The sequence below is a fragment of the Rhinopithecus roxellana genome, chromosome 2 (genome assembly GCF_007565055.1).
Source record: "Rhinopithecus roxellana isolate Shanxi Qingling chromosome 2, ASM756505v1, whole genome shotgun sequence".
NCBI lineage: Eukaryota > Metazoa > Chordata > Mammalia > Primates > Cercopithecidae > Rhinopithecus > Rhinopithecus roxellana.
The window spans coordinates 24,777,548-24,795,744 of NC_044550.1; the positions used below are offsets into that span (position 1 = coordinate 24,777,548).

An 18,197-nucleotide genomic window follows, 5' to 3' on the forward strand; every position below is an offset into this window, starting at 1 on the left:
GGACAAATGACCACTAACAACCTTAAAATCAAGGTACATTTTCTACAGTCAGTTTCTCAGATATTCCAACCCCATAACTGACCTACCAGAAATGTACTCCTACAATACCAGTAACAGTGGGGGAAAAATTATGGAACTGGAAACTGTATTTAAAGAAAATTTTGAAAATGAAGCACAGAGAGCTAAGTAGATGAAAATATAAAAGAGAAGTTTAAAAAACTCAAAGAGATTGTAAAAAACACAGAAGCATAGGAAGACTTCTAGCAGGACTAACTAGACTCAGAATTGGAGAAAATTATGTCTTTACACTGAAGAAGTATATCTAGCCTTGGGCAAAAAAGTTTTAGGCCGGGCATGGTGACTCATACCTGTAATCCCAGGACTTCAGGAGGCCAAGGCAGGAGGGATCGCATGAGCCCAGGAGTTCAAGACCAGCCTGGGCAACATAGGGCGATCTCATCTCATCAAAAAAATAAACAAAATCAGTCAGGTGTGGTGACATGTAGCTGTAGTCTCAGCTACTCCAGTGGCTACGGTGGGAGGATCTCTTGAGCCCAGGAGATTGAGGCTGCACTGAGCCATGATTGCACCACTGCACTCCAGCCTGAGTGACAGAACAAGACCCTGTCTCAAAAAAAACTTTAAAAATAAATTCACATCTAAACCATACCTAGTGTGGTAAAGTATAGAAAATCAAACAATAAGAAAGTCAATGAGAGACAGAAAAGAGAGATTAATATAGGAAGTATATTTAGACTAACAAAAAGTATCTTATCAATGATAAGAGTCCAGAAAGCAAGAGAATTTCCAAAAAATTGAGAGGACATAGGTTTCGACCTAGGATTTTATACCTAGGAAAATTGTCATTCAAAAGTGAGGATGAAATAGACATTTTCAGACCTGATTGACTAAAAATGAATTATTCTCAAGACAGCTCTCTCTCATTCACACACACACTCACATACACACTAAAGGATGCATTTTTCTAAGGAGAAAATTGAACTTAGAACGAAGAAGTGGAGAGTAAAAAAAGATGATGACTAAAGAATGTGGTACTGGGGCCTATTATGGGGAGGGGGGGAGGGGGGAGAGATGGCATTGGGAGTTATACCTGATGTAAAGGACGAGTTGATGGGTACAGCACACCAACATGGCACAAGTATACATATGTAACAAACCTGTATGCTGTGTACATGTACCCTAGAACTTAAAGTATAATAATAAAAAAAAGAATAAATATGACAACACTAGTCACTCGAAAAATGTAAATCAAAACCACAATGAGATATCACCTTACACTCACTATAATCAAAAAGACAATAAGTATCAGTGAGGATGTAGGGAAATTAGAACCCTCATATGCTGCTAGTGGAATGTAAAATGGTGCAGCCACTTTGGAAAACAATTTGGCAGTTCTTCAAAAAGTGAAACGTCGTGTTATTACATGACAGTAATTCTACACCTAGGTTGATAGGGTTTGGCTGTGTCCCTAGTCAAATGTCATCTTGAATTGTAGTTCCCATAATCCCAATGTGTCACAGGAGGAACCCGGTGGAAGGTGATTGAATTATGGGGGCAGGATTTTCCCATGCTGTTCTCATGATAGTGAATGAGTTTTCATGAGATTTGATGGTTTTATAAAAGGTAGTTCCCCTGCACATGCTCTCTTGCCTCCCGCCATGTAAAACATGCCATTACTCCTCCTTCTCCTTCTGCCGTGATTGTGAGGGTTACCCAGCCATGTGGAACTGTGAGTCCATTAAATCTCTTTTTCCTTATAAAGTAAAAAAAAAAACAAAACAAGAATGTGGTAAATACATTAGCCATGTAAGATTAAAATAAAAGGAAATTATATGGCAATATCACTTATATAATTAATAAGGTGCAAAAAATCTTAAAATATTACCAAATTGACCAACATTATATTAAATTAATAATGCATTACAATCAAGGAAGGTTTATTCCAGATATATAAGGATAGTGGGTTTTATTTTGTTGTTTTTTTTGGGGGGTGGGTGGGGGACACGATCTCACTCTGTTACCCAGGCTAGAGTGCAGTGGTGCAATCATGGGTCACTGCAGCCTCAACCTTCCAAGCCCAAGCAGTCCTCCCACTTTAGCCTCCCAAGCAGCTGGGACTACAGGCATGTGCCACCATGCCCAGCTAACTTTTTTATTTTCTGTAGAGATGAAGTCTCTCTATGTTGCCCAGGTTGGTCTTGAATTCCTGGGCTCAAGCGATCTTCCTGCCTCATCTTCCCAAAGTCCTGGGATTATAGGCATGAGTCACCGTGCCTGGCTGATAGTTAAATATTTTTAAATCTATTCATTTAGTGCACCACATGCACAGAATAAAGAAGAAAAAGTATGCATTCACCTAAATAGATTTTTTAAAGTTAATAAAATTTTCAACCGACTTAGGTTAAAAATGCAAACTAGGAATAGAAATGTAATCAGGTGACAGAAACCACACAGTAATTTGAACAAGGAAAATTTGATACAAAGAATTACTATTTCAGGGGATTAGAGTAATGAGAGCTTGGCTAGTGAAAAGTAAAGAGAACTCTAAAGAAGAACTCTAAAGAGTGCAGGATAGCAGTTATAAGGTATAGCCACTATTCCTTGGACTCAGATAGAACACCTAAAAAAGAGCTCCTGGCTCTCATACCTACACACACCATGGCTGAGATCAAGACCTTGTTGGAGAAGGCACAGACATGGCAGAGAAGTCACCAAGATTCCATGCTGGCAGAACTCGCTGGAAACCCACCTTCTGAGTGTTGGGGGAAACCGTCCACGGGGAGGCGCTGTGCCTTAGAACTCACCACAAAGCTGCCTTTACAGAGTGCCAGGGGAAACTGGTCACCACAGGAGTCTAACTGACAGCACTTCACTGTAAAGTCAGCTGAGAGGACTGACTGCTGGGTTCGACTGACCTCTGCACACTGAGGAGACATGCTACAGAAGTCACCTGTGTTGCAGGAGTCAGGCACAGGGAAAGCTATGAAAGCCTGTGCTGTAGGAGTCAGGCGTTGAGGAAGTGGTACCCACAGTGGCCTGGCCAGAGGAGTACATCAAGTCAGGATGAGAAGCACCCTTGCCATGCAGCATCCTTCCACCCCCACGATGACAAGGCTTACCATCCTTACCATCTTGCTAACTGGCAAAGGGGAAATGCTTACCAGATCCGTCCGCATGATCACAAAGCAGGTATTGAAGGGTTAATTGGAACTGAAAGATGATAAGTTGGAGCTAAAAAATGGTAAGTTCCTCCCTGCATAGGAGGGAATTTTCTTAAACTGATAAAAGGAAGTAACCTTTTGAAAGCCTCCAGCAAAACCAATGATGAAAAATTACAAGAATTCCTTTTAAAGTCAGGTTGAGAAAAAAAAGTACCTCATTACTGCCTCTATTTGACACTTTCCTGGAAGTTCTCTCAAGGCAATAAGAAAATGAAAGGAAATAAAAAGTTTAAAGGCTAGAAATGAAAAAACAAAAACGGTATTATCTGTAGACAATATGGCTGCACACAGAATACTCCAAGAAATCCACAGATTGTTAGAATTAAGAAATTAAGTAAGGTTGGTAAATACCAAGTATTTTTTAAATGCCCATTCTTAGTTAGCAACAAAACCTAATGAGAAATATATCTTTGAAGAATAGAGATTGCTTTGATAAAATTTATTCATTTAGGTATTTCATTTGATATCTCTCTTTTTAGACATATTGATGTGAATAAATTTAATTCGACTGTAAACCATGATTTCAGATACTAATTTTCTTTTATTCTCTCTTTCTCTGTCTTTCTTTTTTTGGCCAAATATATGTGGAAAGCCTGCTATGTGCCAACAATTGCATTAGACCTTTAGGATAGTTATAAAGATGATCAAGATATGGTTCATTGTCTTCAAGTGGTTCAAGTTGGGGGAGAAGATAGAACTATAAAGAATAAAAAATAGCAAAACAATGGCATTTTAAAACAGAGAGGAAATTAGAAAGGGGGGAAGAAAAGAGGAAGAAAGGCAGAAGGGAAAGAAGGAGGAAAGGAAGGATGGAAGGAAAGAGGTAGAGAGAAAGGGAGGGAGGACAGTAACTTTAAAATTGGTAAGGGAAGGCGAGATGAGAAACTCTAAAACCTGCAGTTATTATTTCATGCTGTATGTTCACTCCTCTGATGACAGAGAATGTGAAGAAAGAAAATTATATCCTGCATGGCTGAAAATGGTCCCCTGCAAAAATATCATGTTGGACAACTAATCTGAAATAGTGGTATCTCTGGGAAGCAGTTTAGCACTGGAGAGTTTGGACTTTCATGGCAGGCTGCCTTCGTTCATATCTTTTGGTGATAATACTTATCCTCTGTAAGGCCCATTTCTTTATTTGTGAAATGAAGACAATAGAGTGCTTATATATAATTTAGAACAATGTCCATCACGTAGTAAACACTTACTAAATGGTAGCTGTTATTGTTATTATTATTACTATTATTACCTTGAAGACAGGGGCTCTGTCTTGTTCATCATTCCATCTCCAGCTCTTAGCACAGTCCCTGGCACAATTCAAACATGTATTTGGATGAATGACAAATATCTATTGAGTATTTGCCCTGTTCCAAGCATTGTTAGAGGTACATGGGACAGGACAGTGAACAAAACAGACAAAACCTCCTACTGTCTTAGAGTTCACACTCTACTGGGGAGACCTAGGCAATGAGGAAATAATTAAAATATACAGTGTGTCTTATGGCAATAAATGACAAAGAAAAATAAAGCAGAGAAGGTGAGAAGCGGTGACAGTGTTTTGTGATCATTTGCTTTGCAACAAGCCACGCCCCAAATTTACTGGCCTAAAATAATTTCATCATAGTTCATGCTCTGGCTACAACAATACACATCCCTCTCATGTGCAAAATACACTCAACTCCTCCCTCAAAGCCTCGTGCCATTAAGGGTTCAGGTTCAAAGCTTAAGATCTTATCCTCTGAAGTATGTTTAGGGACAAACAAGGCTTCTCAGGTACTTCTGGGGATGCAGAGACTTGTGAACTAAAAGACAAGTTATCTATCTTCCAACACAACTGACATGCAACGGGGATTCAGGAAAAGATAATTTCAATAGGCGCTTCCGTGCAAAAGCAGGGAAAATGAGAGTCACGCAGCAGTCACAGTTCATATTAATCTAAAATCTAGCCAGGCATATATCCCAAGTCTTCCTGATGTGGGGACAAGAATTATTTCTTGATTAGGGCTCACTTTTTCTCTTTGAGAATGGTTTTCCTCAGCTCTTGGATTTGTCCTCTGAATCATCCTTCCTTGTCCACATACATATACACATGTACACATACATACATAGAGAGACTGTCATGTAGGCTAGAGTACAATGGTGAGATCTCAGCCCACTGCAACCTACACCTCCTGGATTCAGGCAATTCTCCTGTCTCAGCCTCCCCAGTAGCTGAGACTACAGGTGCATGCCACCATGCCTGGCTACTTTTTGTGTTGTTAGTAGTGATGGGGTTTCACCATATTGGTTAGGCTGGTCTTGAACTCCTGACCTCAGGTGATCCACCCACCTTGGTCTCCCAAAGTGCTGGGATTACAGGCATGAACCACCGTGCCCGGCCCATAAAATATTTTTTGTGAAAACATCTCAGCCTGCTCCATGCCTATAGAAAGTTTGACTCCCAGATGTGTCTCTTTTCATTTTGAACTATCTCTGCCCTTCTTAAATCAAGCTGATATAATTCCTTTAAATGCTTTCTAACTTTTTAACATATTAAATTAGGGGGAAAAAAATGCCTACATTTATCTTTGAATGCTACTTTCGGCTGTAAACCAAAGGGATACAGGACATCACCCTTAAGATTCTTAGAAGCTCTTTTGCTTTGTCAGAGGGTCTGAGGTCTTAACAAAGTGTTTTACAGCCATGCCCTTGGTTTGATCTTGACCCTAAGGTCACATTTTACTGCCAGTGCCTGAATTTGACCTTTTCCCCAGGTTTTAATATTTTAAATTTATCTTCAGAATGTCTTGCTGTCTGGAAAGACTATTCTGGGCCGTCTCTATTTTCTCTAAATCTTGCTTAAAAATGGAATACAGTAATCCCCCTTATTCATGAGGGATATGTTCCAAGACCCCAGTGGATGCCCAAGCCCGATTGCCATTAATCAAGGCACATTTCTGTTTATGTCTTCTACCCACCAATTTAATGCCTTTTCCATCTTAACTAAGCACCTATCACGCACTGTAGCCATACTTTCACAGTTTGAGATGTGACAGCAAAACTAGCACAAATCTCTTTTTCCTTCTTCACCATTTTTGGATAGAGGATGCATCCTTACCATAGACCTTAGCAACCTTGGCATATGAATTTTTTCCTTCCTTATTAAATTGAGAATTTTCATCTTCTCACTTAAAGAAAGCACTTTACAGCTTCTCTTTGGCATATCCAAATTGCCAGCATCACTACTTCTGCCCTTTGGGGCCATTGTTAAGTAAAATAAGGGTGACTTGAACACAAGCACTGCATTACCCGACAGACAGTTCATCTGATAATGGAGAGGGCTGCTAAGTGACTAATGAGTGGTCATCATAGACAGCATGGATCTGCTGGAAAAAGGGATGCTTCATGTCCCAGACAGGATGAGATTTCATCATGCTACTCAGAACGGCACGCAATTTAAAACTTATGAATTGTTTATTCCTGGAATTTTCCGTTTAATATTTTTGGACTGCTGTTGACTGCTGGTAACTGAAACTGCAGAAGAGGAAACTGGGGACAGAGGCGACTACTGTAGTTTCTTCTTTAGGTTATCGCTTTCTTCCTGTACTTTATCTTGGGTAACTAAAAGATACACACTTTGCCCCTTTCTTTTTTTTTTTTTTTTTTTTTTTTTTTTTTTTTTTTTTTTGAGACGGAGTCTCGCTCTGTCGCCCGGGCTAGAGTGCAGTGGCCGGATCTCAGCTCACTGCAAGCTCCGCCTCCCGGGTTTACACCATTCTCCTGCCTCAGCCTCCTGAGTAGTTGGGACTACAGGCGCCCGCCACCTCGCCCGGCTAGTTTTTTTGTATTTTTTTAGTAGAGACGGGGTTTCACCGTGTTAGCCAGGATGGTCTCGATCTCCTGACCTCGTGATCTGCCCGTCTCGGCCTCCCAAAGTGCTGGGATTACAGGCTTGAGCCACCGCACCCGGCCCACTTTGCCACTTTCAATATCCTTCCTGTATCTCCTTAGCTAGACACCAAGTCCACTGGTTACATTTTGCTACAGTCCACATTACTCCTGGAGACCATGTTGCCAAACTTTACAACACGTATAATGTCTGTTCCCTTTCTCAAACTTCCAGGAACAATTTTTTCACTGCCTTTTGTCTCAACACCCTTCAAGTCTCCAAAATTTTTGTTATAGTAATACTCCACTTCTAAGTGTGTGATTTCTCTATTGCTATGTTACAAGCCACTCCATGGCTTAGTGGCTTAAAACAGTAATAATTTATTCACTCTCATAATTTGTAGTTTGGGTGATTGTTATAATTACTGTCAGCTGGAAGCTGGGATAGCTAGAAGGTCTGTCATGGTCTCATCCACACAGTAGGTATTTGGTACTGGCTGCCAGCTAAGAGCCCAGCGGAGGCTTCGGGGGAGGTCCTCAGCTCTCCTCTGCTTGGGCCTCTCCATGTGGCAGCCTCAGCTTCCTCAGAGCATCGGGCTAAGTTACAAGAAGGGAAGGCAAAATTTATAGATCCCTTAATGCCCAGATATCTGCCACATTCCATTGGTTAAAACAGGTCACAGGGCCAGTTGTGTTCATGGTGAGGGGAAATAAACTCTAGATTCCACTTCTTGATGGAAAAATGACCAGGTCATCATTGCAAATAAGCCTGAAGAATGGAATATATTGGTGTGGTCTTTTTGGAAATACAATCTACCACAGCCAGAGCATATGCCTATGTATGTAATTTAAAATAAGATGGTCAGGGGAGGCTTTCAGAGACAGTGACATTTGAGCAAAGACCTGAAGAAGAAGAGAGGAAGCCTTGCAGATATTTGGGATGAAAGCATTACACACTGAAAGAATTGTAAATACAAAAACTCTGATGTGGTAATGAGCCTGGTCTACTCAAGGGGTGATAAGGAAGCCACTGTGACTGAAGTAGAGGGCTGAGAAGGAAGGAACAAGTTAGAGGTGTGGTCAAAGAAGTCATGGAAGCCAGATCATGTAGGGCTTAGAGGCACCTGGAAAAAGGAATGTTTGGTTAAAAGGATAAACAACTGTGCTTCCAACAGGTGTCCATAGAATAGGCCCTTCCTATGTGGTAGTAACAAAATAAGTAAACCCTTGAGAAAGAATCTCCTCACTCCCCACCTCCAAATTCCTTCCTGATAATTCCATAACTAGTTCCTGTCCATGGGTAACTCCATTGCACTTCTTGAAGTATAGCTTTCACAGGGAGGTGGCACAGCCTGTTACAAAAGTTTGCCTCTACTCCACAAGCCTTGCTCTATGTGAATGAATTATCACATACGTATGAATCTAATAGCCATTTTAGATACTGTCCAACTTCCCACCTTACCAACTTCTGAAAACCTCATCTTTCTCAGTTTTATAGATGATGTCGTTATTGATTTTAAATTATAAAATGGAATGTTTCCAGGGGAGGTTACGGTTCCTGCTGCAATATATCAATCTTAGAGCATGACTTGTAATTGTTAAGTGCATTTTCAAAGCTAATCATGTGGCATTTGGTTGCTGCTTTTCAGGAAAACTTTTAAAAGCAGAGTATATTCTGAGCAGTCTAATAAGCAACAATGGAGCAACGGGTGAGTACTTTCTTTTTTTTTTTTTTTTTTTTTTTTTTTTGAGACGGAGTCTCACTCTGTCACCCAGGCTGGAGTGCAGTGGCCAGATCTCAGCTCACTGCAAGCTCCGCCTCCCGGGTTCACGCCATTCTCCTGTCTCAGCCTCCCGGGTAGCTGGGACTACAGGCGCCTGCCACCTCGCCCGGGTAGTTTTTTGTATTTTAGTAGAGACGGGGTTTCACCGTGTTAGCCAGGATGGTCTTGATCTCCTGACCTCGTGATCCGCCCGTCTCGGCCTCCCAAAGTGCTGGGATTACAGGCTTGAGCCACCGCACCCGGCCGGGTGAGTGCTTTCATATCTTCACAATCACCTTTACCTCAGCCCCAAACAGAGCACTCATTTAATAACAACTTAGTGACTTAATAGTTACTATACATTAGATGTTTTTAGAGCTATCTGGGACTGGCTCTGCCACTGATGAATGAAGAAGCTTTGATCAAGCAGCTTACATCTCTGTGTGTCTGTTTTCTCTAAGTTAACAACAACAACAACAACAAAAAAAAAAACAAAGACAGGGAATCTACTATTGGCCTGCTTCCTTACAGAGTATGTTACCTAATGCACAGTCACGTCAAGGCAGGTAACTCTGTGGGCCTTATAAACGTTCCATAGCAGCTTTTAAACAAAATTGTGATTGGAAATAAAAGCCTCTAAGTTCAGAAGAGTCTGCTTTGGCTTTATCGATTTAAATGGTTCAGAAAATGGATTTGATTTTTGGTACATAAGAACTTTAATAAAAACTTGTTTCAAAATGGATTTTCTTTCAATATTTAATTATCTATGAAAGGAAACAAGTCCTAATAGTTGGGTAACAAATAGCTTAAGCCTTTGGATATCGTGTCTGAAATTCTGGGCATTTAAGTTAGCAAGTTTATCAATAAGTTGAGAAGTTTCCACTGGACTTTTAAACTCAGCATGCTTGGATGTGAGGCCTCAAACTCCTTGACACTTGTGGACATTTCTAATGGGGAGACAGTTTGGAATCCAAATATTAACCACGCACCCCTCACTTGTGGCCACCATCACTAAACTACAATATACACTCTTGCCATCATGTGCACACACACACACACACACACGCACACACACACATGGATTCAAAGCTAGGAAGAAAATAAATATTATCTGATGTGACAGAGAATAGTGAGGGGGCAGTAAAGAGTCTGCCTCTCTTTTTGATGTTTGACCACTGACAGTTTTCAAGCCACAGCCTTTTTTACTTTTGTCTCACACTGGACAGGCTGATTAAAACAAACAAACAAACAAACAACAAAAAGCCCTTTCATCCACACACCCAAATGCAGCTTACAGGAACCTTTACCTGGCCCCACACCCCAGTCACAGTGAAAAGCAAAGCCACTCACCACTCCCTGCCTGAGTCAAAGGAGCAGCTTGGGTGCCAGCCTGACTTACCCTAGAAAGTCTCATTATGTGAGCAATAAATCTTCTCATACCCTCTTGGTACATGTGTGGAGTCATCAGTTTTGACATCCAAACAAATTTTCCTCAGATGGGATCCACCTCACCCTCTGCAAAGCAACCATAAGACAGTGGGGGTAACGGTGTAGAAAAATTAATCTGTGGAGGTCTTTGAGGAAAAGCACTGTAGCTGAGACCTGAAGAAGAAGGATCTGGCCTCTTAAGAAGCCAGAGGAAAGAGGATCCCAAGCAGGGCTAGTGGTAAGTGCAGCTGCCACGAAGCAAGAGGCCAGTCCTATAACAAGGAGGCAAAATAAAGCTAGAGTGGACAGAGAGTAAGTGGGGGAACTGGAGACCAGACAGGAGTCAGTTCCTGCAGAGCCTGAGGCTACAGCAAGAAGTTTGGACCTGATTCTAAATGTAGAGACGAGATTGTCTCTCAAAATGGTGTCACATGTGCTCATGAAGACTTCTGTGAAAATAGTTTTAATTTACAAGGCTATATCTCTGATAATTCAAGGAAATTTTTCCTCTTTTCTTTTAGGTACCTGGCTGTACAGAAATGAAAGTGACAAGGTCCTGGTGCAGTCGGTCTGTATACAGATCAGAGGGCAGATTCTGCAAAAGCTAGGTACCATCATCTAACACTTGCATTTCTCAAGGCTCATTTACAAAGCCTGGCTGCATGGTTTCACTGTGGAATTTTCTTCTTTTATCTGGCTAAAATTGGTAATTTCCACTTGCCTTACTTTCCTCATCGAAAAGAGAATGGCATTTAAGATCCTAGGAGTGTCACAAATATTAATAAATTTTTTTTTCTAATAAGTTTTGTTAGGGAGGTTCACGGTTGTATATTGTGATGTTAACTGTAGAGTTCCCAGTGTTATTTCTCACACCTGACTCAGTTCAGCAGGACTCCGTGTGATATGGTGACACCTTATACTATACCCACCGTGACACTGTATTCGTTCATTCCTTAAGGTATTCATGAATTTTTCAAGTTTATAGAATGCTAATATACTTTAGAACGCAAAATAAGAGTTTGAGAAATTTTAACAGGAGGTGGCAATTATTATTTTTGTAAAAATACTGAGAAAACTACATATATTATACATATTATATATACAAATATATAATAATTCTATTTCCCAGTGAAACGGAAAAATTGTCTCTATTACAATTGGAAAAACATTACTGTGTCAATCTAATCTAAGCCTGAGTTTTCCTAACAGGATCTAATGAGTCTTGTTTCTGTATTAGTTTTCAAAGGTATTCTCTCATACAAGAGCACAGATACCAGCTGTTCCTCCCCTATCCCTCTCCCTGCACCTCTTTTTTTCTCAGGGATGTGGTACGAAGCAGCAGAGTTAATATGGGCCTCCATCGTAGGATATTTGGCACTTCCTCAGCCGGATAAAAAGGTGGTTTGTCTAGTGCTTATTTTTCTCCTTTCCTGTGTTTGTCTTTGGATGATTATCTCTTTATGATACAATTCCATTTCTCATGTATCAATTTCATCTGTCCTATTTTTATTTATTTTTCATGAGCATAGGACCAGGTACAGTTAGTAACTTCCTTCTGTGTCTTGCTTCATCCTCACTCACAGCTAGACTCTTGGGGCATAGATGGTGTTTTTATAATCGTTTGTAACTGTCCATTTATATATTTATCTCTACTGGTCCATTCATTTATCTGTTTTATTATATATTTAGCCTTTACTTGATTGCATAGCAAAGTTGAGATGGCCAAGTTGCTTATATGTAAAATCATTTTTCTGGAGTTGAGTGGGCGAAGACTTCAATTGTTTATGTAGCATCAAGTAGTATATGTCAATCCTACTTGACATTTTCATTTTCTGGAATTCTGTGGGAATAGTCTCATTATCTGAAGCATCCGGTTATTACATTTCCCTGAGCTGTGCAAGCAATTGCTGTCTACGATTCTTTTACAATACAGACTGTGATGTGAACTCTTCCTCGAGCCAGTTATTCAGGCCTAGCAGTAGGGACAAGTTAGTATTGATCACCCAGTGAAACCTAGCTGAGAAGTAGCTGTGTTTACATTAGGCCCAGGTGCCCTAGGATGTGTTGATCTTTCAAGCTCTGTGGCAGCCAATTTAAAAGTATCTCCAAGTCAGGGTATTATTACACAATGTATGCATATGTCAAAATGTCACACTGTATCCCATAAACATGTACAATTATTATATGTTGACTTTTAAAAATAGTATCTCCAGTGTCATAGTAATAAAATAACAATAGGCAAATCATTCATATGGAGAGATAACCATTGCCTTTAGGCCATGAAATGAGAGTAGTAATCCACTGTGAATTCCCAATCTGTGGCTTGTTTGTGTTTTTCTTGCAGGGCCTCTCCACGTCATTAGGTATACTGGCAGACATCTTTGTTTCCATGAGCAAGAATGATTATGAAAAGTTTAAAAACAATCCACAAATTAATTTGGTAATTATCATAACACTGAGTGGCATCATCTGTAAAACTGTCAATGATGTCGTTGGTGGGTGATTAGTGGGTGTCTTTCTCAGGAGATTGGGAGGCAGGGAGCTGAGTGCTGCCCCTGCTACACAGATGGGAGGAATCCTGGGGAGGAGTCCTGGGGGTCCTATTTGGCTTTATTATCCCAGCACTCAGCACTGTACCAGACACTCAGAGGGTGCTCAGAAAGTTACTGGTGAATGAATGAATGAATGAATATCAACAAAATTATTTTGAGCCTCACTTCTTTCCGAGTATCACAAAATTCAGTTTCCAAACTTGGGCCATTTTGATGATAAAGGGGTAATAATTTTAAAACTTTATAATCACCATCTATTTAAATCAGAGCATCAGTCCCTTGTTCCAGGCTCTCGTCCTTGATAATAATGACTGCTAATTTTTATACATCACTTTACAACTCAAAAAAGTGTCTATATCTCCACATAAAACCCTATGGGGAGGGTAGAGCAAATTGTGTCACTCCATTTTAGAGGAAAATAAAATGCAGTGCAGAGAAACTAACTAACCTCTGCAGTTTACACAACCAGTAAGAGAGAGAACTGGGAGCTGAGCCCAGGTCTCTGACCAGCCCAGAGAAGTGGCAAGGATGTTCTGCTGCTCTTCACACTGTGCTGAAATGGACTTTTTATTATCATCTATATTGCTATTTTTATTAAAGACCCCAATCACAATGGTAACCATGCTCAATACTAATTAGTGTAGCAAAAGAACACATACAGCTTGCTGATGGTAATCTGAATCTAAGATGTTGCTTTTTCTGTTTGACCAAAACAGGAGGATCATGTCCCTTCTTCACTGAAGTTATCCTTGATGACTGTTTAAAATTGCAAACTTCCCTCCCATCCTGGACCTCCCTAACCCCTTCTCCATTTATTTTCTCTCCAGAACACTTGTCATCATCTCAAATACTATACACTTCACTTGTTTTGTATATTGACTGATCCCTCCCCCACAACAGAAAGTAAGCTCCTTGCGGGCTCACTGCCTGCTGTCTCCTGTGTCTAGAACAGGCCCTGGCATGTGGAGGTACTCTGTACATATTTATAGAATTAATAAATGAATCCTAATTGCTATGAAATCATCAGTTAAAGGACCCTTGGCCAAGAGCAGTGCAGAAATCAATTAATCTGGCTGCAAAATTTGCAGGTTCCTTTGAACAAAGAACTGCCACCATCTTCCAAAGAAGCTCACCCAAATTATTTTGCACAGGTGTGTGGCTGCTGGGAAAAAGCAAAGTCAACACCTTGTGGTCTTTAGACCCACTTACTCTTTATTGACACTGTTCTGAATGGGTTGTGGTAAGGAGTCCCTTGAAATCATGAAAGAAAAGCAAAACCATTTCATAGCCTGTTTTTTGCTCATTGATAATTATCACCATTCCACTTAGCCTCCTGTTTTCTCACAGAGCCTGCTGAAGGAGTTTGACCACCATGTGCTGTCCGCCGCAGAAGCCTGCAAGCTGGCAGCTGCCTTCAGTGCCTACACGCCACTCTTCGTGCTCACAGCTGTGGTAAACAGAGTGTAGCCCTTCCTCAAACCCCCACAGGACCTCTCCCCAGGGTGCTTTCCGATGTAACCAGTGAGAAGGGAAAGGTTTAACCTTCAAATAGGCTTTGTGTCTCATCAGTGGCAATTGTGATAAGACTCCACACCACATGTGGAAAAATTTTATCTGTCGGAGTTTTGACAGCCTGCTAGGAGCTAAATTAATTCAGCCCAAGGATAGAATGTTGTCTGTTGTGAAGCAATGGTTCCCAAGCCTGAGTGCACATCAAAATCACCTGAGGAACCTTCTCAAAATATGTATTCCAGCCAGGCATGGTGGCTCACACCTGTAATCCCAACACTTTGGGAGGCCAAGGTAGGAGGATGACTTGAGCCGAAAATTTCAAGACTAGCCTGAGCAACATGGTGAGATTTTTGTCTCTACAAAAAATTAAAAAATAAAAATTGCCTAGGTGTGGTGGTACATGCCTATAGTCCCAGGTACTAGGGAGGCTGAGGTGGGAGAATCATGTGAGCCTGGCAGGTTGAGTTTGCAGTGAGCTGAGATTGCACCACTGCACTCCAACCTGGGTAACAGAGCAAGACCCTATCTCAAAAAAAAAAAAAAGGAAAAAAGGAAAGAAGGAAGGAAGGAAGGAAGGAAGGAAGGAAGGAAGGAAGGAAGGAAGGAAGGAAGGAAGGAAGGAAGGAAGGAAGGAAAGAGAGAAAGAGAGAGAAAGAAAGAGAAAGAAAGAAAATAAGAAACAAAGAAAGGCTACACATTTCTGAGCTCTACCCTAGATCCACTGAATGCAAATCTCTGGGGTTGGTATCCAAAAATCTTTAATTTTGGAATATTGCCCAGGTGATTCAAATGCACAGATGCATTTGGATACCAATGCCCTATTGTTTCGACTATTAAATGAATGATGTATTCATATATAGCATCCTTATTTGCATAGAGAAACTTATATCCATTTCCATGGATGGACTCTGTTAAAACTAACAACAGCAACAAACACAAGTCCATCGTCTTTAATCAAAATGTATCAGAAATACAATAGGATGGTAATTGCAGCTAATTTCTTACCCCTTCATGCCAGCCAATCACTTACATCCCCATCCCTTCTGATTCACCAAAAAGACCTCGGGTCCTTAACTCAATGTTTGCTGTACGTTTTCCTTAGAATGTTTGTGTCATGTGTTCATTTTTCTATAATATTTCAAATGACTGTCTTCCAGAAATGAAAAGTTTGTCCTGATTCACTTCCAGTTTTTAATTCAATATCTGATTTGGTATTTGGTATTTTTCCCAGAATATCCGTGGCACGTGCTTATTGTCATATAGTAGTTCAAATGACTGTCCTCCAGAAATGAAAAACTTTTATCTGTGTGAAGCCAAAGAGGCCTTTGAGATTGGCCTTCTCACCAAGAGAGATGATGAGCCTGTTACTGGAAAACAGGAGCTTCACAGCTTTGTGAAAGCTGCTTTTGGTCTCACCACAGTGCACAGAAGGCTCCATGGGGAGACAGGGACAGTCCATGCAGCAATTCAGCTCTGTAAGGAAGCGATGGGGAAGCTGTACAATTTCAGCACTTCCTCCGGAAGTCAGGACAGAGAAGCCCTGTGTCAAGAAATTATGTCTGTGATTGCCCAGGTAAAGGAACATTTACAAGTTCAAAGCTTCTCAAATTTAGATGACAGATCTTATGTTCCAGAGAGTTTCAAGTGCAGGTTGGATAAACTTATCTTGCATGGGCAAGTGGATTTCCAAAAAATCCTTGACACCTATTCACAGCACCATACTTCGGTGTGTGAAGTATTTGAAAGTGATTGTGGAAACAACAAAAATGAACAGAAACGTGCAAAAACAGGAGTCTGTATCACTGCTCTAAAAACAGAAACAAAAAACATAGATACTGTGAGTACTACTCAAGAAAAGCCACATTGTCAAAGAGACACAGGAATATCTTCCTCCCTAATGGCTAAGAATGTTCAGAGGGAACTCAGAAGGGGAGGAAGGAGAAACTGGACCCATTCTGACGTATTTCGAGTCTCCTTGGATCAAGATGTAGAGACTGAGACTGAACCATTGGACTACAGCAATGGTGGGGGAGCTGTTTTCAACAAGTCTCTGAGTGGCAGCCAGAGCTCCAGTGCTTGGAGCAACTTATCAGGGTTTAGTTCCTCTACAAGCTGGGAGGAAGTGAATTATCACGTTGATGACAGGTCAGCCAGAAAAGATCCTGGTAAAGAACATCTGGTGGACACTCAGTGTTCCACTGCCTTGTCTGAGGAGCTAGAGAATGACAGGGAAGGCAGAGCTGTGCATTCATTGTGTTCAGAGCTTCAGGATCTCTCTCTTCAGGAACCCAAAGATGACAATGCAGAGCCTTCTCAAAATCAGTTGCACAAACAGATGCCCTTAACACCCTTCCCTCCTCATAATATCCCAGGTACTTTCTTGGCCTCTGGTGCAGGGCTTCTAGAAGGAGCGCCAGAAGGTATCCAGGAAGTCAGAAATATGGGACCCAGAAATACTTCTGCTCACACCAGACCCTCATATGGTTCTGCTTCTTGGTCTTCTGATTCTGGTAGGCCCAAGAATATGGGCACACATCCTTCAGTCCAAGATGAAGAAGCCTTTGAAATAATTGATGAGTTTCCAGAAACCAACTGTGATGCCAAAGACAGGCAGGAGAGAGAGCAGGGAGAAGAAATCAGTGAAAGAGGCACAGGCCCTACATTTAAAGCTAGTCCCTCCTGGGTTGACCCAGAAGGAGAAACAGCAGAAAGCACTGAAAATGTACCCTTAGACTTTCACAGGGTCATGCACAATTCTCTGGAAAACATTTCCATGCTGCCATATAGTTCCTTCACCCCTAATTGGCCTGTTCAAAATTCTGAATCCAGAAAAAGTGGTGGTTCAGTCGCAGAGCAGGGCATCGACCCTGATGCCTCCACGGTGGATGAGGAGGGGCAACTGCTCGACAGCACGGATGTCCCCTGTATAAATGGGCACGGCTCTCATAGACTGTGCACTCTGAGAGAGCCACCTGGTCAGAGGGCTGAGAACTCCAATTCCTCTGTAAGCAGTAACATCCTCTTCCCTGTCCTCAGCAAGGACTGCACTACCATAGAGGAAGGAAATGAGCCTGGAAATGTGCCAAAATGTAGCCAGAACTCCAGTTCATCCTCAGCGTGGTGGCTGAAATCACCTGTGTTTTCCAGCGGTTCTTCTGAGGGGGACAGTCCTTGGTCCTATCTGAATTCCAGTGGGAGTTCTTGGGTTTCATTGCCGGGAAAGACAAGGCAAGAGATCCTTGAGGCTCGCACCTTGCAACCTGATGACTTTGAAAAGCTCTTGGCAGGAGTGAGGCATGATTGGCTGTTTCAGAGACTAGAGAATACGGGGATTTTTAAGCCCAGCCAACTCCACCGAGCACATAGTAAGTACAAACTTTTCAGTAGGTCCCCCCTCAGGAAGCAGCTATGTTGGGGTGCTCTGAAGAGTTTGGTATGTAGATCACTTAAAGCTCATGAAAGGAATAGACCCCTGGTATGCTTTGTGAGTTCACAGAGAAATGTATGCTTCAGGGGTCTCCCTCACTCTCTGTGATGGACCTTAATGGTTGTAAAGAGGTTTGCTCAGGCTACCTTGCATACTGGAGGTTTGCTCTAAGGACACACAAGGCAGTGAGGGAGACAGGAAACTCAGAGGACTCCAGCAAACCATCACTAAGGGTTGAAAACAGCTCTGGAGGCCATCTCATCCACTCAGCATCTATCTTCTTCACTGATTCTCATTACCAATCAGGTGATTTTAACAGGCTGGATGCCATATTATCTGCTCAGCATCTATCTTCTCCTTCGACTCTTTTTACCAGCCAACTGATTTTTCTCTATCTATCCCCATT

General features: G+C 41.4%; 1 protein-coding gene across 15 annotated transcripts in view; it reads left to right on the forward strand.

Annotated features, from left to right (window-relative positions):
• The window catches only part of ALPK1 (alpha kinase 1), a 146,003-nt gene that overhangs the window by 118,067 nt on the left and 9,739 nt on the right, over window positions 1–18,197 (forward strand). For all 15 annotated transcript variants that reach the window (XR_004052750.1, XR_004052749.1, XM_030915250.1 and 12 more), the window contains 6 exons: window positions 8,759–8,818; window positions 10,822–10,908; window positions 11,622–11,698; window positions 12,645–12,740; window positions 14,200–14,304; window positions 15,596–17,729. Coding sequence is in view for 13 of the 15 variants with exons in the window: in XM_030915250.1 (XP_030771110.1) it covers window positions 8,759–8,818; window positions 10,822–10,908; window positions 11,622–11,698; window positions 12,645–12,740; window positions 14,200–14,304; window positions 15,596–17,729 (2,559 nt within the window). In the remaining 2 variants the exon portion in view is untranslated. The remainder of the gene's footprint in view (window positions 1–8,758; window positions 8,819–10,821; window positions 10,909–11,621; window positions 11,699–12,644; window positions 12,741–14,199; window positions 14,305–15,595; window positions 17,730–18,197) is intronic.